Here is a 27,297-nt window from a genome sequence, read left to right as displayed (position 1 = left end):
CTCTTACTAATCATAGAAGATGCTTCTGAACTTTTTCTGATAACTCAGGTCTTTCCCCAGATAGTACTGCACTTCTTCAGGGGAAGAAGGAACTAGGACCAAAGAAAACACAATCAACATAGAAACTAAGACATGCTTCTAAGCCCTAGGAGATAAGCAGACCGGAGAAGAGAAGAAAGAGTTAAGGAGGTGATCAAAGCAGTGGCAAAGTAAAAGTGAGAGAAATCAGCCTTGTCTCTAAAGAAAAAAATCAGTTATCAAAAGGAAGGGACTGCTTCAGGTTCTGAGGAGGTAACAGGGAAGTGCTGAGGTCAGGAGAAGTTAGAAACACAAGATCAGACAGAATGAAGTACTTACCTTTGCCGCAAAGCTGCACAATATCCCAGGCCTTCTCCAACTGCCACAGCCCTCAGAGGCCCCCCTATGTTTACTGTCAGTGCCTCTATCTATCCATCCAACCAATATGTACTGATAGTAAATTATGTGCCTGGGCGCTGTTCTAGGCACTGGGAAAACTGTAATGAGCATTCATTTGGCACAAAGATATACAGAATTGCTATGTAACTTCTTTAGGTGCTTTAACCCCCCATCTGACTGCAAACCTTCTGGGAGCAGTATCTCTCAACTAGATTACAAATACCTTTAAAGCAGGGTAAATAATATATACTAAGTGTCATTATCTTCACAGCTTCTTTTATCTAGATCTGTCATAGGATCTATTCATACCTCCGTGTTGCTACTGATAAAAAGGAAAATATTCATCAAGGCTATTTGCAGTCAAAGTTACACCATCACAAACCAAAAGCACCCAAAAGGGAGACCAGAACTGTATCTACATCCTTGGTTCTCTGTACTTATGCAAAATTTACTGGAAGTAACATTTCACCATTTCCCTCCCCACACTCAACTCTTCCCCAAATTTGTGCAAATATGAGACATTCATTTTACACCTGGAGAATGTCTTGCTTAATAGAGCAAGAAAGGACATTCAACAGAGAGAAAAATAAGCTACAACTTAACAAGAGGACATGCCCTTGTGCCACTTACAACTCAAGTAACGTGTGACTTAATCAAGTGATGCAAACTCTCTGGACCAGAGAGAAGGGAAGATGATCCTAAAGGTCCCCTTCCAGTTAAAAAAAAATTCTAGGATTTATGAGTTCTCACAAATGTACACACACATAGATGAAATAACTTTACAACAGGTCAGCACTATGCAACTTACTTGAAAGGGCTGAATGAATTCCTCAGCTGCCGACAAGGCATCATAGGGCACAAGAGAAACCATCAACTGGCTCCATCTCCTCACGGACAGTTTACGCTAAGAAACACCTTACCCTCATCTCTATCAAGTGGGCAATAATCACCAATAGGTACTTCCAGATATAGAGTTCTCCCAACTCAAATCTGTTCCTACTTCTAGAAAAGTAACTAAAGATGCATGTCTTCCCAATGATGGATCATTAGCTTTTTTTTCATGTTATGAAGTTGGCATATATAAAAGTGGACCACTCATTTGATATTTAATCATATACTGCTTTGAGAAATATGGATTCTTATGTTATCTCATGTTACATTAGACAAGTTCCTTTACGGCAAAGCTATGTCTTAAGCAACTCTGTACCTGCCATAACAGTATCCAGCAAAAACAGGCACCAAAAACAAAACAAAACAAACACCACCACAAACCACCGCCACCCTGAGGGAAAAAAACAAAAAAACAAACAACAACCCCAAACCAAAGAACTCTGCTAAGATAAATGGCTGCTTGACTTTCTACTTGGGATTCCTAGAAGGCTGGGGCTGTATCTCATATTCACTTACCTCTATGTATGGTCTAAAGTATAATTATCCATGTCACAGGAACGTAAATAACTGCTACTGAATCTAAGCCTCAATTTTCTCATCTATAAAAGCAGAAAGATAAATTAAAGGATTCCTCCTGTGACTCTGGAATTTCTAAAGTTCTTCATTCAAAAATAAACACTTCTGGAGAAATTATATGCCAAGAATTGTTGCATTAGGTCCTGAGGATACAGAGATAAAACCTGTGGCCCTTAGCTAGAGAGCCGTGGTCTAGTGATCATAATTTGAGTCCCTCCATCTGGCCTCTGCACCCTTCCTGACCTCAGCTGTAGTTTGCCCAGGTCGCTAGATGCCAGCATTTCATATGCTTGCAAAGCAAGGAGTATAAGCAGTGACGAGACAAAGGAGGCTGAGGATGCCTGGGGCAATGGAAAAGACTAACGGAAAGGGGACAGTCACACTGGAAGGGGTGTGAAAGTGACACAGAGAAAAGGGCTACTCCACCCCCCGGAAAGGGCCATATGCCTATACTGCTTCAAACATAAGAAAATAATTGTCTGCCAAGAACAATTAACTGTCTTTATAATCTAAATAACATGAGGGTTTCCTGACACATTGAAAACCCATTTTATTACACTGAATATTATAGTCATTTCTGACAGCTTCCAATGAACCACAGAAATAAAGCACAAGAAAAACTAACAAGCCAAAGAGCACTTCATTTTAGCCATTAATTCATCTACGTTCTCTGTTTTTCTTCTCCCTATCTTATGAGTTTAGAATAACAAAATGGCCAAACAGAAGGCTAGGTTAGATGAGAGCAAGAAGCAAAAGGATTGCCTAATCCTGAGACAAATAAAATAGTTAATTAGCCCCTGAATAACTGGGAATTGGTTATAAAAGTTCCCACTTTTACACACAACAGGTTTTTAGAGATGGATGTCTGAAGTGAATTGCCCTGAGGTGAAATTCTGATTGCATTTACAATGTATCTTAACTATGCCTGAGCTGCTACCTTCCTCTTTTTAGACATGGATTGAGTCCTCAAATGAGCAAAATCTGCAGTGTAAATCAAGTTCTTAATTAAAGAGAAAAGCTTAGTAGGCTGCAGGGAGAAGTTGGTTGAAATGGTGTATTAAACACTGTTATAGGAAGAGACTTTTTTCACTTATTAATTCTATCATTGTCAGTCAAGAGTAGTTACTGTTTATGCATTTTTCATTTAAGATTCTAGTTTAGGGTAAATATTTACTGAGAACCTACTATTGCCAAGATGCTCATGGACACCCAGCAGATGAGGGGGAAAAAGGCGTAGAAAATAATGCTATCCCCACAGAACTTAAAATCTTGTTGTATCTTCTAGTCTGGTATATTCTCATATACTTTAAAAAAGTATTGATAACCCTGCCTCTCTGATCAACTAACTCCCTAACTCTCTTGGAAACTATTTCTTACTTACCAATCCTTTTCATGCACAACAGAAAGGTCTGCTTCCTTACTAAGAATATTCACCTATTCTCATGCTCCTTCCCTCCAGTCAGAGCGGCCTTATCACTCCTCCTCTCTGATCTAATCCCAATCTTTCTATTTGTGCTCAGAACAAACCCCATATTCCCCAGGACACTTACACTATTGATTATTTCATCATTTTCCTTGTATATTCAAACTACCCTCCTCAATCTTCCATTGCCTTTTAAATATGCTCAAGAACCCTGCCCACTAAACACACACCTCATTCTTATTACACCTCAACCACTACATGTAGTTGTCCCCCTTCACAGCTAAATTTCTGGAACTTTCCATAGTCTTCATTTCCTCCCTTCCCACTTATCCCTCGAACTGCTTCCAAATTCTACTTAAAGCTCTTAGTAAGGCCGCCAATGACCTGTGGATAGCCAAATGCAAAAGATACTCTCCTCTTCCAGCAAAACTGAGACTCCCTTCTTGACTTCTACGAAACAACCCTCCTTTGGGTCCCCTATTTCTCCACACACTTCTCTCATTGTGTAACAGCCCATCCCTCTCAACTCAACCACACTCTAAGCAGATGACACAAATCTATAGCCCCCGTCTTCTGCTATGTTCTAGATTGGAACCAACAGCCCCCTGGATAACTCAAAGGCATATTAAATTCATTAAGTCCAAAATTAAACTCAGGCTCTTTTTGCCCCCCAAAACTTATTTCTTTCCCAAAATACCACCATCCATACTGCTACATAAGCCCTAAAGAACCTTAGGAACCATCCTGGACACGTCTCTTACCACAATATCCAACCCATCACCAAATTCTACTTTATTACCTAAATATCTTCCTAGTCCATAAACTTTTCTCCACCTCCATTATCCTAATCCTAGTTATCTTTGTACACTACCTAGATTACTATAACAGCCTAAGTGTGAGACAACACCATGACTATTACCATCTCCACACACATAAACACACTTTTTTTTCCTTGCATGTATTATAATGGTTAGGTTATTTAATTACCTTTTACTGAAGTTTCAAATTCCTTACAGTTAGGCAAAGCACAAATCACCTGTTCACATATAGTCCTTTCCTATCTTATTCCCACTAGAGTGTGAACTTGACCAGGACAGGGTTTAAGTTTTTTTTTTTTTTTTAAGATTTTATTTATTTATTTGACAGAGAGAGAGAGAGCGCGAGAGAGGGAACACAAGCAGGGGGAGCGGGAGAAGGAGAAGCAGGCTTCCTGCGGAGCAGGGAGCCCGATGCGGGGCTCGATCCCAAGACCCTGGGATCATGACCTGAGCCGAAGGCAGACGCTCAACGACTGAGCCACCCAGGCGCCCCCAGGGTTTAAGTTTTAAACATCCTCATGGCCTCAATCTAGAGCTTGGCATGCAGCATGTACTGATAAAACTTTACTGAGTGTATAAGTCTGAATTTCACTGTTTTGGAAAAAGAATGTTTTAAAGTTCATATACATAAGACTTTCAGTTTAACTTTTCACTTGTGTTCCTGCTACCAAAAGTTGAAGCAATCAATAAAGCAAAACTAAAACTTTAAAAAATGTATTACAATTTGGGGGCACCTGGGTGGCTCAGTCAGTTAAGCATCCAACTCTAGATTTTGGCTCAAGTCATGATCTCAGGGTCGTCAGAGCAAGCCCGCATAAGGCTCCATGCTTAGCTGGGAGTCTGCTTAAGATTCTCTCTTTTGCCCCCACCCCCCTCTAAAAAAATGAATCATAGTTCTGAATCTTCCAGATATTATGTTAATGGAATGCAATCCAAATTCTAATGACATTTTATAGTTGAAAAACCATTAAAAGTCATTAAATATAATATGGTTATTTCCATGGAAAAACAACTAAAAGACTTCCTGAGAAATGGAATTCTTTTTCAATATTCCAAATGCTCTTAGCTATAAAAAGACATTTCTTAAATACAAATGAATAAACAGCAACTACCCCATCATATGCATTATATTTTTCCTTGGAGAGAAAGTTCATCTTAAGATTTTATTCCTTTTAAATTCAGAAGCAATATTCTGAGTTTTTCCTCAGTCAGATTTAGAAAATATTTCTCAAGCTTTGTGAATAAGAAACCACTCAGATGCTTCTTAAAATGCAGATTCTCAGGGTCCCAAACAACAAATTTTATCTCAGTAGATAATGATGCCCTGAAAGTAGTGACTACACTTTAGGAATCACTCAGTCACACTGCCGTTGGCTAAAGCAACCAGCCCCTGTGAAGATCTCAAACTAATTTTAAAAGATACTATAAACCACTGATGTGTGTGGAGGGGGAACCTCACTTCTATTTTCTTCTATCTATTCCATGATTCATTTTCATCATGAAATTATCCTGTGTTGTGGTACACAACAAATGTTCACTAAATATTTCCTGAACTCCTGAGCTGAACTGCATTCATATAAATCATATTTACAACTTATAAAATTATACTTCATTTGCTTAATGTAATTAAAGGTATTAATAGTTACAACATCTCACAAAGCACTCCACTACTTCCAGATGTTCTAACACTTGAACAAGTGTGAAAGCCATTGCATTAAAAACTGAAAACCTGGCAGCAAGTGTACTTTGTCATACCAAGTTTATAAGATTACATAAATAATGTATTTATCCTAAGATGAAACAACATATAAAGAAAATTACCTCCTATCATGACAAAGCATTAGTCAGGAAAACTCAATTTAATAGCTTTCCCTAAATTGTACTATTCTTGTTGGATGTAAAATGAAGATAGCCCACTCGCCTCACAGTGTATTTTATATCTACAACAGAACTAACATTATTCTTCTTGAAACAGCACAATGAAGCTAGCCATTTTCTTTTCCAATTCACCTTTTGGCCCCAACTGCCTGCTTTTCCTAATTCCTTCTATAGCCAATCTACCAAACAACTTCCAAAACATGGTTTCCTGACTGCCAAACTCCAGATTTAAGGCTAAAGCAAATTCCTAATTCTTTCCCTAAGTAAAAAGTTGCATAATGAATATATAATGCTTCTACTTTTCTCTGTTTCATGTCCTACCTTTAAATTCTGAGTTGGATTCCTTATTTAAAAAAAAAAAAAAAAAAGGCGCCTGGGTGGCTCAGCTGGTTAAGCGACTGCCTTCGGCTCAGGTCATGATCCTGGAGTCCCGGGATCGAGTCCCATGTCGGGCTCCCTGCTCGGCGGGGAGTCTGCCTCTCTCTCTGACCCTCCCCCCTCTCATGCTCTCTATCTCATTCTCTCTCTCAAATAAATAAATAAAATCTTTTAATAAATAAATAAATAAATAAATAAATAAAAAGCCATGCCCTCCTACTTCCCATATATGTGTAACAAATGAGTAAATTCAATCACATATATAACATAAGCCCCTGATTGTTGATAATATATGATCACCTGGTCAGAGCATAAACTGAAATTTATTATATAAATAAAAAATAGGTAACAAAACCAAAATTGTAAATAAGATTTTACCGGAACATCTTCTACATAAAAATTATCAGCATCTTTATAAATACTCATTTATATTCAACAATGTAACTAATGGGTTAAAAAAAATCAAAATTTAAATTAACATTGGTGTTCTCATTCTCCCAAAGTCTCTGAGGCTGACCTCAGAGAAAGGTATCTCTGCCTCATGAATAGGTACATAAGATTAAGAGACCTGCCCATGTGTGAAATCCCAAAACCTGGCACAGCCTTGGGAACAAAGTCAGCATTTGCAAAAAGGTACAATAAAAAAATGCCCCATTCTATCAAAAAATTCCTATGAGATAAGAGTCTATTAGAGCCCTTCAGGAATTGCATAATTATAACCTATAAGTACATAAAAGTAGAAAGAAAATAATACAACTATTCTTTTTTTTTTAATTGGGTCAGACACCAAATTAAGCCAAGTGAAAAAGAAAACAATACACATGCAGATTATCAATTCAAGATGGCAAAACTGAGCTCCTTAATTTAACCAATGCCCACCTGACATTCCACCCCAATGTCCACTTGAATGACCAAAGGAATAAGTTCTTTTTAAGAGAACAAAAACACCTGGGGAAAAAATCTGTAGCCCACTGAAAATCACAGAAGAGTACCAACCATAAATGGACTCGGAAGCCTCCAAGAAGAAAGGCTGACAAAGCATTCATGTTGCAGATAACGTGCTAGGTAAACTCGAGGGACGGGGCAAAAAGAGAAGAGGCACTACCGCTAACCCCGCAACCAGCCGTCAACGTTGAATTGTAAATTTTATTTCTGCACTGAAAACACATGCTTTCTCAGTAAACCTCCCTGTTTCAGAGCTGACTATACTTTGCCTCTAATCTCTGCAAATCGGCAAACCAATGATCTAGCAATGTAAAATTACTGCAAATCTAAAATTTTCCCTTTTTTCATCTGTCCCTGAAACGTTAGAACAGGAACCCACACAAGGTCAAAAGAGTCCATCTCTACCAGCAATACTTAGCACATTTAGACACCATCCCATCATCACAATGATGCTCCAATGGATACCTGAAAAGACCCAGAAGCCAAAGAAGTGACTGTTCTATTAACTGGAGAAAAATTTTCCCCTGGAACATTCACTGAGGAGAACAAACTTTAAAATATCATTAGAATTCCCAAATTTAAGAGAATACTGTGTATATGAAGAGAGAACAATCTGAAATAAGGGAAGACTGCTTTCAGCCACAAAACAACTGAATCTTTTTTTTAAGGTTTTATTTATTTATTTAACAGAAAGACACATAGAGAGAGGGAACACAAGCAGGGGGAGTGGGAGAGGGAGAAGCAGGCTCCCCACTGAGCAGGGAGCCCGATGCAGGGCTCGATCCCAGGACCCTGAGATCATGACCTGAGCCGAAGGCAGAGGCTTAACAACTGAGCCACCCAGGCGCCCAACTGAATCATTTTTAAGAAAAAAATACAATAGGAGCAATAAATTGCAGACTGAACATGAAAAAAAACCAGGGAAGTTTGAATATTTCTCACAAAACACAAATAAAAGATGAAAGGTGAGTTGTGAGAGTTCAACTCCCAGGAATAACAGATTAGGTGGTTCAGACCATCTTCCACTGGAACAACTGAAAAAAAAAAAATAGACAAAATACAAAATATCTGTGTGAAGGCAATCAAAGGGATGAGGAATTAAGGGACCAATACCAGGAAAATGAGAAAATCCAAAGAGAAAATCTTGAAGCTGCTTCTTGTCTAGAGGTATCTGCAGATTCTAAAGGCCACTACTGCTGAAGAGCCTGAGAAGATGAGTTTAGCTTCTGACCAACTCAAGCCCTGAGGGGACAAAAATGAGATGAAGGCTTGCCAAGGAGGAGGGTGAACCCCTTAAGCTGTGGATCAGGACCTCAAAGGGCTACATCCAAGAAGTAAAGGTAAACCTAAAACATTGCAACTCATATGGTCTGAAGCCCAACTTTAAATCATCTCAAATCCATCCCTGAATGGGTTAAAGTGATCTGAGATTGTTATGTCTCTAGTATAACCACATTACCAGAAGAGAAGCAATGGTAAATCCTTTCTGGAAGAAGAGAGCATCGTTCAGACTATTTCTATAATTTTTCATACACAATTCCTGTCCCTCAATCACAAACAAACAGGCACATAAAAAGACAAAGCAACTCCCAAATCAGGAGAAATAACAGACATAAAAGCAAACCTTCATGGGAACACATATGACAGAATGGGTTAAAAGAATAAAGATACAAGATGGAGAATTTCAGCAGGAACCTAGATACTATGGAAGAAAACAGAATGGAAATTCTATAACTGAATGATATAATAAAATCAATAAAAGGAGTGCTGCCTCTGGTTAGAATGTAGAAAGTAACAAGAGACTGCAGCTCTTAACCTAACAATCCAAACAGGGCAGATAAGCTACAAAAACCCATAGTCCTTCTGACCCCATCAGTGTGATGAGGATTCAAAGACATAAGTGAACTTCTGCAATGGGGAAGAAGAAATATTTGAAGAGATAATGGCCAAAAACTTTTCAAAACTAACGAAAGTGATCATCCCACAGATACAAGAAGCTCAACAAGCAGGATAAATACAAAGAAAATCACAACTAAGCACATCAGAGTCACATTTCTCAAAACCGTAAAGAGCAAATCTTAAAAGTGATCAAAGAGGGAAGGAGGGAGAGAAGCACATTATCTACAAAAGAGGAAATTAATACCGGCTGACTTCTCATTAGAAATGATGGAGCACAGCAGAAATGGAATGGCATATTTAAAGAAAAACTATATACTACAATTCTACACCCACTGCCTCCCATCCCCTGCCAAAAAAATTGAAGGTGAAATAAAGATGTTTTCAAATAGACAAAATCTCAGTGAATTCACCTCCAACAGACATAACTCCTAACTAAATACTAAAGGATATTCTCCAGGCCTAAGAAATGATCCCAGACAGAAGCTCAGAGATGCAGAAGGAAATGAAAAGCACTAAGAAAGTAAATAACTGGGTAAATCTAAATGAATAATGACTTACAAAATAATAATGTCTTATAAATCTTAAATATAAAGAGAATTAAAATACATTAACAAGAATAACAGAAACCAGAGAAGGACAAATTGAATTAAGGTATTCTAAAAGGCCTCGCATTGTCCAATAAAAGGTAAAAGAAGTCAAAGATGCATTTAGGAACCATTAAGTGAATAGCAAAAGAATATATACCTGGTAAGCTAAAAGAGAGAAAAACTGCACAACTGAAAATAATCAAAAGAAGGCAAGAAAAGAGAGAAAGGAGAACACAGAACAGGCAAAAAAAAAAAAACAGTAATAAAATGGAAGATTTAAAGCCATATTATCAGCCAAATATATCATTAATACATCATTAAATGTAAATAGACTGAACACTCTAGTAAAAGGACAAAAACTGTCAAGACTAAACAAAAAAGAGAACCTAACGATATCCTACATAAGCAACATAAATATAAGATTACAAAAGGCTGAAAATAAAAGGATGCAAACACTTAAACACTAACCAAAAGTCAGTGGGTAGAGCTACATTAGTATCAGAAAAAGTAGACTTAAGGTAAATAGCATGACTAGAGATAATGGTGAGTCCATTCACCAGAAAAATAAAATTCCAAATCTGTATGCATCTAATAATATAGTCTTAGTTGACACACAAAAAAAAGGAGAAATAGAGTGTCATGGAGGAAATAGACAAGAAAGCAAGTATCTCTGAAATTCCAGAAAAAGAAAACGGAGTATAGGTAATAAAGAAATAAAAGAAAATTGTCCTACCCTAACACAGACATGTACCTTCAGAACAAAAAGACTCACTAAATAGAGAAGTCACATCATACAGATATTTTAAGTTAGAAGAATTCGACTATATATTAGAGAGAAAATGTGAAACAATTTACGTAGAACAAGCCATTCTCCCTGCCCTTCAGTATGAGCACACAATCTGAGACATGAACTTGTTCTCCCAATTGAGCTCAGTTCCGGTGTGCCTTAGTGTGAGCATCTCATCACACAACAATTCCAGAGTTTTAAAAAAATGTTTTTGAACAATATAAATGCAAATGCTCCCCTTCCTTCAGTACTTAACAAAAGAAATAATTTGTTCCAACACTAAAAGGAAAAGCCATCTATGCCCAACATATTGAGAGATGAAATATCAGCCTCCAATGTGGGACTTTTCTAAGGTGTGTTGAAGGGAAATAAGATAATATGCAGTTTTCATATTACTTGCAGACTTTAAATCTAATGCCTAACTAAAATGCAGCTCCACCGTACCAGGTTGAAGAAAAATCAATTAATAAAGTCCCACCTTGTCATATCCTGGTAAAAATTCTGTATCTCGAAGTCCACAACACTAAAAAAATAATTCTACAAATTTACAGATTAAAAAATTAAAAAGATATAGTAGATATTAATACTATGTACAACATTAAATGTGGGGGTTACAGGGAGAACTGTCCAGTGAGTTTTGAAAGAAAAAGACTGTGACATAGAAATTTTATATCAAAGTCAAATTATTATGCATATGCAGAGGCAAATTTTAAAACTTAAGTGTGAATAAAATGGAACTACCAAGTTAGTACCCACAATGTTATCTGATATTTCTTACCCACAAATTTTAAAGACTAACAAATATGACTAATTCTGAAGCTGTAAAATCTTTAACTACAGCTACTCTGAAGAAAGAAGTTCACTCTTCCACAAAACTGCCACAAAATTTTTTAAAAAGCAAAGATTTCTTCAAAAAGTGGCAAAAATTAACTCCTCAGAACTTCACAAGACACATTATTCCAAAGCTTCTTTCTGCAATTTGAATTAACTCCAGAGAAATTAATGTTTCATAAAAGATGCCCACAACATCTAGCAGGAAATAAATGAAGTCTTAAAAAGCAGATATGGAATGATAAGGTTAATTTTCAGGCATTAAAAATTGCAAGAAGCATCGTCTCCAGTTTCTTTTTTTTAGCCTGCAATCTTTAAAAGATAATCTGGCCTATGATTTCATCATCTAATAATCACCTTTCCACTTCATAACAAATGATAAACTTCAGAATAAAAAAAAATGAACTTTTCAAGAAATGAGTCACTGATCAAGAACATTTCAATTGGGGCGCCTGGATGGCTCAGTCGTTAAGCGTCTGCCTTCGGTTCAGGTCATGATCCCAGGGTCCTGGGATCGAGCCCCACATCGGGCTCCCTGCTCCATGGGAAGCCTGCTTCTCCCTCTCTCACTCCCCCTGCTTGTGTTCCCTCTCTCGCTGTCTCCCTCTGTCAAAAAATAAATAAATCTTTAAAAAAAAAAAACAAAACATTTCAATTGATTTTGCCTTTCCTCTGCCTCAACTCCTATTGCTCTTCCTTCATCCTCTTTGTCAAAAAAAACCCTACCCATCTAAAAAGCCTCCTCATGCCTTCAAAACCAGGTCAAGTCCTACCTCCTCTAAGAAATTTAACCAAATACTCCAAACTAAACAAATCCTATCCTTCTCAACATATGCACCTTCATTTAACAATGTAATTATACACAGCCATCAAGTAAAAATATAAAACAAATTATATAAGCACTAGTTAACTTTCATGTATTTTTAGCTAGGCTCTTCATCACTTATAAAATAAAAACAACAATAACAACGGTTTACATTTAATGAGTCATTAAGATAAACCAGGCTCTGTTCTAAGCATGGACACATATTTACTCATTCATCTCGTACCTCAGTCCAGCAGGATGGTAAGTGAGAGTGTGTGTGTGTGTGTGTGTGTGTTTTATTTAAAGTTGTTCAGAATTGTCTTGGTAAGCCTCCCCTTTCCCTCCCTAGCACTCTAACCTAGGGCCACACCACGCATGTAGGGTAAGTGAAAGGAACCAATATTACTTTGCCACTATCCCATTTATTCATATAGAGGTTTGTGAAGAAGATATCCATAGGCGGAGTGAACTTTATTATGTTACATATCTCTGACTCTAGGTACTTTTCTGCAGACAGGGTAATATTTCCCTTCCTTTGGACACCTATGGGTGTATGCTTGAGTCTTTGCCCTCTGTCTCCTTTCCCCTTCCTCAGTGATATGATCTACCCTCACGGCAAACCTCTATCCAGATAATTCCTGCATCTATATTTCCAGCCAAGAGAGCTAGTCAGACTTCTCACCTGAGCCTAATTCTGTAATGCCTTTACAGAAATGTTCTGCTGGCATCTCAGACTCAAGGTGTCCAGAATGAAAATAATATCTTGTCCCTTGAACTTGTCTCTTCTGCTACATTCTTCATCCATTTTCCACTTGAAACCACTTCAGTGCCTTGAGCCAAACTGGCATTCAAGTATTTGAATAACTGAACTTACTCTAAACCGAAGTTTCTCATCCTGTCTTAAAAGAGGTATTGGACCTGTTTCAATTCCTATTTTTCAGCAAAACAATGAATAAAATATTTATTTTCCTTCAAAATAGAACAGCTTGAAAGCTTATGAATCCGTATCAAGCGAACACAAGCAGTGGTGAGCAGAAGTCAGATAAGCAGACTGACTCGATTACTCAGTTCACTTCTCATTAAGTTAAAAATCTCAAGCAACCATGAGAGTTTTGACAATTATAAAATTTAAAATTGTTCCTATTCTTAATTATGTATTTAATTTATATTTATAAATGAGCCTAAGACTCAAGAATGAATATAGGAATATGAACAAAAGACCTGAACAGACAATTCTCAGAAAAAAACCATCAATAAAAATCTGAAAAAATGCTCAACTCCATTAACAATTTTAAAATATAAAACTTAAATATAAAACTTAAAAACTTATTTATATAAATATAAAATATAAAAAAATATACTTTTTTTGTCTATCAAACTGGCTAGACTAAGAAGACTGAAAATACTATGTTGGCAAAGGTGTGGGGAAACAGGCACTCTCTCACTTGCTGTTGATAGGAGTAAATCAGCCTTTTGGAGAACAATTTGGAAATAACTATCAAACATTTTAACACACATGCTCTTTTACCCTACAATTCCACATCTACAAACTTATTCTATGGTATATTTGAACATGTACACAAAGATATTTATAAAAATGGGTTCATTGCATATGTTTGCAATAAAAAAAATTGGGAGCATCAAATTGGAACTGGTTAAATTAAGTATGATACATCTATAAAATACCATATGGCTATCAAAACAGCTGTGATAAATTTCTATGTACTCACATGGAAAGATGTCTTTAAAACAAGCTGGAAGACAGTATGCACAGCACAACCCAATTTTAAATATATATTTATCTATATTTGGTTTATATATGCATTAGTTGTTATATATGTATTATATATTTAAAATATTTAACTGTGCATATAAAACAGAAATTCCAGGACACCTGGGTGGCTCAGTTGGTTAAGTGTCTGCCTTCGGTTCAGGTCATGGGATCCCAGAGTGCTGGGATGGAGCCCTGCGTTGTCAGGCTCCCTGCTCAGCCAGGAGCTGGTTTGTCCCTCTCCTGCTGCCCCTCCCCCCAACTCTCAAATAATTAAATAAAATCTTAAAAAAAAAGTCCATAGCTATTAAAAGTGATTATCCCTGGGGAGAAGGTTGAAATAGTATATGATTTCACTTTTTATTTTACATACTGTTTGAAGTTTTATAATGTGTTTCATTTCAAACCAACAATTAATTTCACCCAAAAATTAAAAATTCAAATGCAGTACATATTTTAGCAATCAGGGTTAGAGATACTGCTAAAAAAGATAAATTCCACGGCCAGAAGGGTAGGGACCAGCAGAGAAGGAGCCGTGCCCTGCCACCTCACCTCTCTTCCTATCACATTTCCTGTTCTCCACCTCAGGTGTCAACCTGACCCATACTATTTTGAGGTGAGATGAAACTCCAGAGATTTCAAAGTTTAGACAGATTTCCCAAACAGCAACTTTATGTATAATATAAGGGGAAAAGAAAGGGCAAGCAGCAGGCAAAATCCATTAGCAGTGATGGAGAGGGAAAGAAACTTTCTTCAACATGGCTGAGACAATTTTTTCTGTTTAAGGGAAGACCTTTGCATTCTTTTTTTTTTTTAAAGATTTTTATTTATTTATTTGTCAGAGAGAGAGAGAGAGAGAGAGAGCACAAGCAGGGGGAGCAGCAGAGGGAGATGGAGAAGCAGACTCCCCGCTGAGCAGGGAGCCCGATGTGGGACTCGATCCCAGGACCCTGGGATCATGACCTGAGCCGAACGAAGGCAGACGCTTAACGACTGAGCCACCCAGGCGTCCCAGACCTTTGCATTCTTATGTTTATTTTAAATCTCCTTCCTTACGAGGTCACAACTTGCTGTCGTTAGGGGGCATTCCCCAGAGAGCCTCTACCCACTTTTGATCAGCAATGGGCTTAGAAATCAGACAGTACAATGTGTTAGAAATCCACATGAATTAAAGATAAATAGGCTCTAAACAGAACCTTTGGGACTCTGAGAAACTTACTTACTTTGATGCATGGACTTTAAAAACTTATTTCTCTTATTCTCTAGTCTTCAGTTATATTCTAGAGGTAAGGGTGCATATGGTTGAATTTTATGTAGGTGAGGTGGCTATTAATAAAGGGGTTATTGCCATAAGAAGTGTAACAATCTCTTGGATATTAACACTACATAAATTTAAAACAATAACCCCACTTCAAACTTCAAATGCTTTGAAGAATTAACCAAAAAAACCCTTAAATTTTAGTTGCTGCATTAAAAGTCATGCTATGAATAAACAGTTATCAATAAAACATAATTTGTGATTCTGTCCCTAAATTTATAAATTATAACGATATCTTAACTAGACCTTATATAACAAAATATATCAGGGTGATTTTTTTAAAGGTCTTATTCATTTGAGAGAAAGAGAGTGAGAAAGCGCGCACGAGAAGGGAGAGGGAGAAGCAGGCTCCCTGATGAGCAGGAAGCCCAATACAGGGCTTGATCTCTGGACCCTGGACTCACAACCTGAGCCAAAGGCAGATGCTTACCTGACTGAGCCACCCAGGCGCCTCCAGGTGATTTTTTTTTTCCATTTACTCTATATCTGAAAAACAAATATTCTGTATCCAGTTTCCATGTAGTATCGTGTTAAAAATTCACTCTGCTCAGGACTCATCACCAAGTTTTACTGGCTATTACTGACCAATAATAAATTCTGAAAACCAGTATAATCAATCTCCACATTTCCCAAAGACATGGAAGAAGTTGCACCTCCCAGATGGTTCCATTATTAGAATTCTCATATATTCAAACATTCCAGTGAAGAATTTCTTAGAAGAAATGAAAAATAACCTCCTCTGAGACTTCTAGTCTACTGACTTGCTAAAACTAAGTTAGGACTACTTGAAAGCTATGAACCAAAATTATGAGAGAAAGCAGAACTATTACTTGATTAACAGGAACACAGTGATTCCAGAATTTGTTTTTCCACCTTCAGCAGTAATGACACTTTCTCCATCCAAATTAAGTTATTATCTGTGGGGATGTCTTACCCTTCTGCTTTTAGACCAAGGCTTCCTAAGGATAGAAACCATGTCCAGTTCATCTTAGTATCTCCACGGTGTATAGCTTTGTGCACAATTAACCATCGATAAAATGTTTGCAACTAGCCAACATTACCTAAATGTTTAGTTTTGGCTATAGATAAACTGACTGGAAAATTAAATTTTAAAATTCTTGCTATGAAACAATTTTAAAGCAGGTTATTTTCATGGTTTTTTTTTTAAGAGGAAAAGCAAAAAAACGCACATTTGACTTTCAGACTGCCCAACTGCTAACTCCTTTCAAGAAGAATTCACGTACTGATTTCCTTAAAGTTAAACATATAAATACTACCTCTCTCTCTCTCCTTTCTTTACATGAGGGAATCAAAAGAAGGGATCACAACCTGCTCGTTTCAGCCAGATCTATAACCTGGGCAGTTTACTTTATATCACGTATAAAGCCTAAGAGTAAGCATCTAATATTTCAAGTAATCCTGCAACTTAAAGTATCTCACAATTTCCTAACACTTAAATCTTTATTTCTTGAAATCGGCCATAAAGCTATTTTTATACTAAATCATACACAATCCTGTTTACAGGCAACTTAAAAGATTTCCTTAATCATATCCAACTTCATGTCAGAAAAAAAAGATGTACCATAACTGGAGTTCTAGAGAATGACAAAAGGTTAATTCTTGCATCCAAGAACAGAAATGATCAGTGTTCAAACACAAGAACTGAATAGAGGTCATTTAGATATCCACGACTCAATTTTATAGACTTCAGAGTTATAGAAACTTGAAGGGAGAAGGGACCTTTGAGATTACCTATTAATTAGGTAATTAACCCCTGCAGTTAACAGATGAAACAGAGAAGCTTAGGACCTGCATTTTAAAATAATGAACTGAAGTATTCAATGTTCACAATTAAAGGTGAATATACCTTGAAAAAGCTGTAGAAGTACTAGTAAATGGTATTATTCTTGATGATATCATACTCTTCTATAATAAATGGAAACCTGACTCTCACAGACACACAAAAATTATCTTTTCACCAATAATTCCATATGTGGGGATCCAAAAAATAGAAGGGAAACACCATATGCAGGAAGATGTTCATGACAGCATTTTTTATTACAGCCAAATACTAAAAACAACTTCAGCATCCATAACAGGAGAATAAATAATTAGAAGCAGTATGCAGTATAATAAAGAGCATAAGCTTTGGAGTTGGAAAGACCTGGATTCAAATGACAACTCTCCACAGGAGAGCTATGGGACCTTTGGTCACTTACTATTTGAGACTCAGTTACCTCATCTGTAGAATGGGGGGATGTTACCATCTTCCTCACAAGGTGAAAGAAAGAATTAATGCATGTAAAAGAGCTTGGTACAGTGCCTAGAGTTCAGTGAGTGTTCAATAAATACTACTTTTATTGGTTGCTATTAATGCCATATTCATTCACTGCAATATTATACAGACATTTTCAATAATGGTTATAGGAAAATCTATACATACTGGAAAGATCTCCAACACACTGTTTAAAAAAAAAAATCAGGACGCCTGGGTGGCTCAGTTGGTTAAGCGACTGCCTTCGGCTCAGGTCATGATCCTGGAGTCCCTGGATCGAGTCCCGCATCGGGCTCCCTGCTCAGCAGGGAGCCTGCTTCTGCCTCTGACCCTCCCCCCTCTCATGTGCTCTCTCTCTCTCATTCTCTCTGTCTCAAATAAATAAATAAAATCTTTAAAAAATAAATAAATAAATACATTAAAAAAATAAAAAATAATCAAGTTGAAAAGCAATAAGTAGTATGTTCCTGCTTATGTGTAAAAAATACAACTATACGTATATATGTATATGCAGGAGAAAAAATACCAGAAGTGGTTATTTATAGGTAAAAAAGATATTTGTTGGTAAAAGTGATACTTTACTTCTGTTCTCTTACTTCAAAAATATATTTACATATTTTTAAAATAAATTTTAAAAATAAAATTATTTAAATATAATATAGCAACCAAAAACTGGCATAATGTTGAGAAAACATCTACATATAAAGTTGTACATACTACTATGTAACACTGATGTGTAATATTAACAGAGACTAGAAAGAAATATACCAAAGTTATACCAGTGGGTCTAAATGGCTTTTGTCTCTATTTCCAAAATTTCTTAATCAAAAAACTTATTTTCATTCTAAATGAATCAAAAATTTGGGTTATATTTTAGTATCTTTCACTGGCTTGTGTTCCATGGCAACGTCAATTTTTTAAAATCATAAACACTAGACTTTTTACTACCTCAGGTAGCTATCTGGTCAACATGATCTTATCTATGGTCATTTCTTTTGTTCTCCTATTGTTCATACAATTTTACCTAGAAGCCAAAACACCTACCAATGACATGGTAAATACTTTGCAACCACACAGAAGTCACTAATAAAATAAAGTGTTTGGGAAATGACTATTAAATAGGGCCTAGAGCCTTCATATATAATGAGATTAATGTTACCCCAGTATTTTTTTATTAGTGTAAAGAAAACTCATAAAGAAGAAATCAACAATGATCAATTAAGCCAACAGAAAAAAACTACACTTTCAAAAAATTTAATAGAATTGCAGTATTTTTTAAAAGTTCATAAAGAAATGTTAAAACCATTCCACAAAGATACAGCACTTTACAGTTTATAAGCAGTTTTATATTTCATTTTTCTGACAATCCAGTTAGGTAAAAAGCAAGGTTACCTACAGCCCTCAACAGATACAAGAGCAGGTATGGACCATGAGTGAAATCCCAAATCCTCTGCCTCATATCTTAAGTCTTTTTTCACTATCCCACATCACATACTAATTTCCATACAGTCTAAGAATAGCAATATTTTTTATCTCCTTTGAACATTCTGCCTGAAAATCTACAAATTCTTTTATACCTCATCCTGTTAGGCAAGCAGAGCAGGGCATCAGTCTCTGTTTACAGAAGACTCAGTAAAATCATTGATCTTTCCAAAGATGACAAAACTAACAAAGACTAAAACTGCAGCATATCCAGAGAAGGATGACCAAACTCAAAAAGGGCCAGAAAAGTAAGTAATGGGAAGAGTGGCTGAAGGAATAAAGGATGATTCACTTAGAAAGAGGAGGGGAAAGTGACATACTTGCACACACACAAATGTTGTCATTAGACATGTGAAAGGCCATCATACAAGGAAAGCAGACTTGTGCTATATGGCCCTAAAAGGTAAAAACAAAGGCAATTCAACACTCCTTCAACAAACATTTACTGGTTATCCACTCTGTTCCAGATGCTTCTGCTACACTAGGTATACAAAAGGTAAATAAGAGAAGTCCCAATCCTCAAGAGGTTCAGACAAGTTGAGGAGACAAGAAAATACATAACACAAGATTTAAAGCTATGAGAACAAGGAGAATAACAACTCTAACTCTCTTTGGGCAGGGGGATAGCAGAGAAAAATTCACTAAATGATGAATAGAAATTTCAGAAGTAGACAAGGTGGAAAGTGGCATTAACAGGAAGAAAGGACCAAAAAAAAGGAAGAAAGAAAGGACAGCTTGTCAAAGGCATGGGGACATGAAGCTCTGCAATAAACCAGAAGTGGTGGAACACCAGGTACACATTAGAGGTGCCAAGAGATGAGGCTTTAAATTCGGGGTGGGAGAGGCCAGTGGTAAAGAACACAAAAGGCTTCACAATCTTCTTGCCAAGGAGTTTAGACTCTAACACTCAAGCTGTGTAACACTAATAGATTATAAGTAGGAGTATGGCATGCTCAGAAAAGGACATAGGAAAACTCATTCCTGCAGGAAGACAGATGTCTGGAGGGTAACAGTGGAGATAGATGAATTACAAAGCCACTATTGTTAGTCTAGGTGGGGATGATGATGAAAAGATTCAGATTCAAGAAATATCTAGGAGGTAAAAATCAAACAGAAGTATTGGCTATAGGAATGAGGGAATGGGGAGGGTCCAGGATGACTTCTAGACCTCAACTTGGGTGAATGGTGCACAAAGATGCCCAAGACAAGTAATGCAGGAAGACAAGTCTATGCAATCATTCAAAAATGTGAAAGCCCAGGCCCAGGAACTGGTTTGTTATTGTCTATAGAAAGGGGATGAGTGAAGGAGGAGGGAAGGGGAGCAAAAATGAGTTTACCTTTGGTCTTGGTTAAGTAAGGTGCCTATTCAGTGAAGCTACTGAATGGCACATGAAGGAGTGGACTAGGAGAGTCATTAGCTTACAGGCAGCAACTGAAGACAAGACAGAAGGAGATCAACTTTGATGCCAACATTTAATAAGGGAATAAAAGAGGGCGCCTGGGTGGCTCAGTTGGTTAAGCGACTGCCTTCGGCTCAGGTCATGATCCTGGAGTCCCGGGATCGAGTCCCACATCGGGCTCCCTGCTCAGCAGGGGGTCTGCTTCTCCCTCTGCCCTCTTCCCTCTCGTGCTCTCGGTCTCTCATTCTCTCTCTCTCAAATAAATAAATAAAAATCTTAAAAAAAAAATAAAGGAATAAAAAAAAACTTGAGTAATAACGAACTGATCACAAAAGTAAGAGACGAATTAACAGAGTGATGCCGAAAAAGGCAAGAGAAAAGGAAAAAGAAATCAAGAGTGAGAAGGTCGAAAATTAAAGTTAAATGTGCTGCATAAAGCAAAGTTTATGGGTAGAAGTTATTCAAAATGGGAACAGACCACCTTGTGAGGTAACAAATCACATCATCAAGTAAATGATTCAGACAGACAGTGTCATCTATGTGGGATGATGACAACAGGATTCTTCCCTTAAAGGAGAAATGTAGCTACAGTACACCTCTGAAGTCTAGGACCAGGTTAGCCTCACCACCAGTATGACATTTCATCAAACACATTTTTGCATTCTGACCAAGAATGGAATATTCGATTACTCTAGTAAAAGTTTTTTAAAAGGTTTCTACATATTTCATGTAACTCATAAGCAACCAATACTGGATTAAAACTTCACTAATTCTACTCTTGGCATACAGAAAGTTGCTGGAGAAAGTGTGGAAATAGCTCATCTGGTCTACTTTAAATTCAAACTGATTTCAACTGAGCTCTCAACACTGACTTCCCTACTTTCCCCGTTCTTGCATCTCAATTCTACCCCATCACCATTCCTTAACCCTCACTCTGATTAGAGAAGACTTGCACTGCACAGGCAGGCTGCTCTGTCCTGACTTCTTTCCCTAGGTCCCTACCCATCTTTTCAGAAATCTTCCTTCCTTCCTAAAGCCAGACAGTGTGCCTAATCATTTCCAACCCTCTACAGCTGACCATTTTCTATCACTAGTTCGTCTCCCTCCTTTGTCCTCCTCAACGTCACCCTAAATTGGAAAACCACTCCATTTATCCTGCTGTCCCACACTCTAATTTTTTCCCTTTTCTACCAAATACCTCCATCCCCCTACCACCTACTCACTGTAATCCCCCGCAGAAAGGTTTGAGTCTACCACTCTTCAAAAATAAAAAATTAAAACCACTGACAAATGACGAGGGATCTACTGACCACTTGTTTCAGTTGCCACTTACTCAGTTCTCAATTCCTCCATCTCTCTGCAGCTTATGACAGAACTGACCAGCCCCTTCTTATTGCAGAAATGAGAAATAAAGCAGGATGGATTGTGCAAAGCACTCTGAACCAAGAATCAGATCTGTGCTCTAGTCCCTACTAATACCACTGACTAGCTGTGAGCCTCCCCACCTCCAGTCCTCCTCACCCTTGGGATCTCACTTCTCAGACACCCTAACACCCAGACTAGGTCAGGTCCTGGCAGTATACTTTCTCAAAACCCATTCTTCTCCTTTCTAGTGCTTATCACATTACTTACTTACATAATTAGTAGTTAATGGCTATCTTTCCTACCCACTCACCAGACTGGAAGCTCCATGAAGGCAGGACACACATTTAAGCAATGCCGGCACCTCATCATCACAAAATAAAAGCCCATCAACTGAATCAGTGTTGAAATATATGTTTCAATCACTTTTAAGAGACTGCTTACATGACTTTTATTAACCTAATAAAATTATTAGTATTTTATTTATTTACAAAATTACTGACAAAATTCTAAACAAACTCCACCAATTACCTAAAACATACATAATATGAATTACATATAAAATTAAGAGTAGGAAGGAATCTGTCTTCCAAAATAGTTACGTTTCTCTTGCCCATCCACAAGAATAGAAAGGCTGGATCAGTAAATCTACATTTCAGGCCCAAAATGTGTATTCTAACCCAGGTACAGGCTGAGTGTGCAAGTGCAGGTTTGATACTAAAACACTGTTGCTTATATCGCTGTTTTGATAATGCCCATTGGTATTCAGGTTTAAAGCTTTTCTTTAACGTTGGCAAAAGCCATGAGCTAATAATACTCCGCAAGAAAATCAAAAAAAAGTTTAATCAGTTAAGTTACATTTGCAGTGTGATTTTAAGTATTATTCAGTATGAATCCAAAAAACAACTAAAGGCTTGGCGATTAGAAGCTGCCACTGTGCCTGATCAGATGACGTTCAAATGCAAAAATTTCAGATCTCATACTAGTAGGTGAGAGTTTTGTCAAGTTTTACAATACACCACCTTGGTCAAACAATTTAAACAGACTGCATGTTAATTTGCCCTTCAACTGCTGAGTGTGTCCCGCTCAACTACACTGTAAGGTCTTCTCCAGGCAGGCTAAACAGGGATGCAGGTAATTTCAATAACCTATGATATTTAAAAATAACACCTAAAAACAGTTTTTCAGGCCAAATATATACATTGCACTTGGAAACATAAAGTACTTAAAATCCGATGCTTAGACAATTCCCTAGGTTAAAAGCAGTTACCAGGCTGTAAATATAGTTGTAATCCCCAGGAAAGAAGAGGCATTTCATAACGGAAACACTAACAGATATAATCAGTTGGAGCGGTTCTCCAAGTCGCCCTCATCGTTAAGTCAACACCAGCGGTTGTGAGGGGGCAATTGTGCCCCTCAGACACCCTCACTCTTTCGCAGCCTCGGGGCTACAATCCCCGCACGGTATGTCCCCTCGAGACCAGCCAGCGCTTCCCTGGGACCTCAGCTGGGAAATCCCTAGCCAGGGAATGCGGAGTTCAAGCCCCCCTCCCCCTTCCTTTCCTGAAAATTAATGAATTGGCCGTGCGATTGTTTATTTAATGAGGTGTGTAGTGGCCTCTACTGGTGCTTGTGTGAGCACAAGAATGTCCCACTCTTACAAGTGGGATGAGCCTGGGGGAGGGGAGGAAGGCGAGGGGTGAACCTGCCTCCGGGTACAAAGCGCAGAACTAGACCCGGGAGCCCCCGACGCGCCCCCGCGGCCGCCCCTCCCCCGGCCGCGTCCCCGCCCGCCTACTTCACTCTCCACCTAGCGCGACCCCCTTTCTCTTTGGCAACCGGTGCCGAAGCAGAGAAGTTCCTGCACGTTTCCTCCAGGATCCTAAACAAAAACACCGCAGCCACCGGTGCGGGTACGGGTACGGGTGCGGGTGCCGCGCCCCCGCCCCCACCCCGCGCCTCCCGGGCCCGCGCCCCCGCTTACCTGGGGACTGCGGCGGGGAGCCGCTCCTGGCTGCCGCGGCGGGCGCCGGGCGCCCGAGCAGCAGCAGGCAGCAGAGCCAGAAGGAGGAGGTGCTGAGGAGTCGCCGGGCTCCCCGCTCCGCCGCCATCTCTGCCCCGCGAGCGGCGGCAGCGGCGGCGGCGGCGGCAGCGGCAGCGTCGCGGAGCCCTCGCCTCCTTCCCTCCCGCACGCCTCAGCCGGTCCCTCGCTGCAGGCTCGGCTCCTGCGGCCGCCGCCGCCACTGTTCCGCCCGGCCCGGCCCGCGCGGCCCCTCTCGCGGGAGGGGAGACTCGGGGGCGCCTCCCTCCTGCAGGGGGGCGGAGAGGGGAGGAGAGCAGAGAGGAGGGAGTCAGTACATTCCGGGCCGGGGTTGGGGGGGTCGGTCTCCAGGTTCCAGGCGCCGCCACCCGCCGCCGACTCCGGCTCCACACACCAGTGCGAGGGGGGCGGAGACCGCGGGCGGCGGGGGTGGGGGTGGGGGGCGGGGGCCCGGGGCGCGCACACTCGCGCACGCGCAAGCGCGCGCCTCCCTCGCCCGCACCCCCTCGGCTCCGTGCGCGGCCCGCCCCCGCTCCAATCCCGGCTGCCGCCTCGCGGGCCGCGGCGGCGGGCCGCTCCCCTCCCCCCTCTCCCCGGAGCCGCGGACGGGAGCGGGGCGCGCGCGCCGGGCGCTGCTGCTGGCGTCAGGGAAACCCCGGAGAAGCGGATCCTCCTCCTCCTCCCCGCGGCCGCCCGCTCGCCGCAGCCCCTCGTCCCCGCGCGCCCCCGCCGCCTGCTCCTCGCCCCAGGGAGAAATCCACACCCCCCCTTCTCACCTACCCTGACGCCTCGGGCTGCGGAGACCTGGGGGCGAGAAGCGCTCCGAGCTCAGGCTCGTCCGGGAGGGCGGAGCGGGAGCGCACCTCTCCTCAGCCTGGGCCCAGAGCCTCTATATAGGGCCTCAGAGGAAACCGAATGGCCTCCGGGAGGAAACCTGGGTGCGCAGAGGGTCGGCATGGGGCTTTATGTGCTCGCCAAAAACAATAGCGATCCCGCCCGGCTCTTGCTGGGACCTGGCGCGGCTCCCGTGGGAGGGGGCCCACCGCGCCGCCGCTGACCTCCAGCTTCCAGGCCGGGCCGCCCTCGCCGCGCGCTTCCCGGGACAGGGCCGGGGCCCGCCCGGACCGCCGGGCCCGCGCCTCCACCCGCGTCTGTCGGCCCGGGTCCAGGGAAGCAGGGCGCAGACAAAGGTGCCCGGTGTCCACCCCTCCAGCCCGAGCGGGGGCCGAGGCTGAGCCCCAGGGTTCCCCGGGGCTGATCCTCTGGCTGTAGCAAACCTTTTACCTATACCTCTGCGGGGCACTTCGCTCTCTCAAATCTGGAGATCACGTCTTTCGCCGGTAAACCGGGAGCGAGAGGAATGTGATTTTGAACACTTGGTCATCGTGAAGCAGCACCCAGGCTTCCCCAGGGTTAGGGGAAAGCAGTTTGTAGTTACACTGCTGATGGGAATACTGCTAATTTTATAAACTGCCTCCATGGAAAATTTAAGAAAATCTCTTTGTGTGGTTATGCGCTTCAAGAGTCATGTCTTGTTAATATGAGTTGGATTTTTGTTCACTGCTCTGTATAGTCAATAACCAAAATGTGTTGCTTCCCACGAGAAGATGGCTATTTCTCTTTCCACATCCCTACGTGCCTTCTCGTAATTATTTTCTTCAGCTATTTTTTTTTTATTCTGACGTGCCAAAATAAGCAATGTAAGGCTTGCGTTAACATTAGGAGGGAAGAGCTCAGACTCCTCATAAAACCTCTTAGATCATCAAAACGGTGGAATTAGGAACCCTCATCCCAGTTCTTTCAAACAATTGACTCCTAAAAGAACAAACATGCTTATTGTTTTCCACTAGGGAAACAATTTAAGTATCTTTCTGTTTTGGTTAGAGTTGTTAACCAGCAAAAATATTTCCTAAATACCCCTGATTGACCTGTTAAATTAGAAATAGATTACCTCCCAATTACTTCACAAGTATTTGGTTAATTAACCTTTAATAATCACATCATGAATAATGTGATTATTCACTTTTCTGAGATAATTAATGAGAAAAACCCTTTGGAAACTATAAATTACCTCGCAAATGTTAATTTTCAGGTATCTTTTCTAAGTCTGAAGATTTTTCATTAGTAAAACTATAAAATGTATAATGTGACTTCTAAAATGAAGCTTAAATTTATCTCCAAGTTGAAGAAATATGAGTTGTGGCTAATAAAGTAATCAGATTGATTTTCACGTATGACTTTTGTGAACTGTGTCACTCATGTCTCAGCCCACAGTGTACATCGGGGTTAACTCAAAAAGGTTAAAGCGCTTTCTGTAAAATAGGGTGACTAAATCATGTATTTCTGACTTGTGATTAAATCACAATTTTAATTAAACCCACTCTAATAAACCACTAATAGATGGAGCCCCAAATAAAAAGTTATAGATTCTATATCAGTTCAAGAAAAGTAACCCCAGGCACACACTTGAATTCAGATTCCTCACCTTATTGCAATGTAACTGACATTGTAGATACTCTCTTTAAAAATCAGCATTTGAATTCATTAACCTCTCTTCTCTTTATAAGGCATCTCTGAGAGATTTTCTTAGGCATATTCATCCTCCCAACAAGATTTTCAACTAATACTTCAATCCACATTTACACTGCTAATCAACATACTTTATGTAGTCTAAACTATTAATCTATGGAGAGATATTAAGCCATTCGTGAAATTAACACTTTTTTCATCTAAGTTAGAACCTGAGGCCCATGTTCAAGGAATGGAGCACAAAGAAAGTTTTAGAGCAAAGAAAACAGACTGGCCATTGTATGTTGGTATAAGTTATCAAAGTGCAGGCCAAAAATAACTAGACCAAATATTCTTGTGAAATTTATTCTAAGTGTACTTTGATATAAAAATTAAATGAAAAATTAATAAAGCCAATGAATATAAAACTTGGTAAGAATCTTATTCTCTGTAGTAAAAGGATTATTTTTCAACTTTAGAGAGGCAATATATTTTAGTGTTTAATTGCTGGCAGTAATTAGATTCTGTAGCTGATTCCCTGGCTGAATACCAGTATCCAAGGTAGCGAAGAAGAAAGCTAGCCCCCTGACTAGTAGATCCAAGTATAAAACACTTCCTAGACACAGGAAATTTTAAGCAGGAGTTACCCATGTCATAGACACCATATTTTCTCCTACACAGGTGTTGACATTTTTACATTCACCCTTTACATTTCACTAGGTAAGAATTTTTATTTCTCCCTTTCTCCTCCCAAAGCCACCTGTTCTAGGGAGCCATCTCTGAAGTAAGCCTAATTAAGAAGGATATGTGCTCCTTTTTTTTTTTTTTTAAATGTTTTTAAGAAAGATTTTATTTATTTATTTGACAGAAACACAGCGAGAGAGGGAACACAAGCAGGGGAAGGG

At 39.6% G+C, this 27,297-nt stretch overlaps 1 protein-coding gene across 3 annotated transcripts in view; it reads right to left on the bottom strand.

The window, feature by feature from the left end:
- NEO1 (neogenin 1) overlaps window positions 1–24,103 on the bottom strand; it is a 252,543-nt gene extending 228,440 nt beyond the window's left edge. For all 3 annotated transcript variants that reach the window (XM_044918423.1, XM_044918424.1, XM_044918422.1), the window contains exon 1: window positions 23,828–24,103. In XM_044918423.1, coding sequence (XP_044774358.1) covers window positions 23,828–23,954 — 127 coding nt within the window. In that variant the 5' untranslated portion in view covers window positions 23,955–24,103. The remainder of the gene's footprint in view (window positions 1–23,827) is intronic.
- Between the last annotated feature and the right edge of the window lie 3,194 nt (window positions 24,104–27,297).

Source organism: Neomonachus schauinslandi, chromosome 9 (assembly GCF_002201575.2).
Source record: "Neomonachus schauinslandi chromosome 9, ASM220157v2, whole genome shotgun sequence".
Lineage (NCBI taxonomy): Eukaryota > Metazoa > Chordata > Mammalia > Carnivora > Phocidae > Neomonachus > Neomonachus schauinslandi.
The sequence above is the reverse complement of the archived record's forward strand: the minus strand, read 5'-3'. Positions and strand labels throughout refer to the sequence as shown.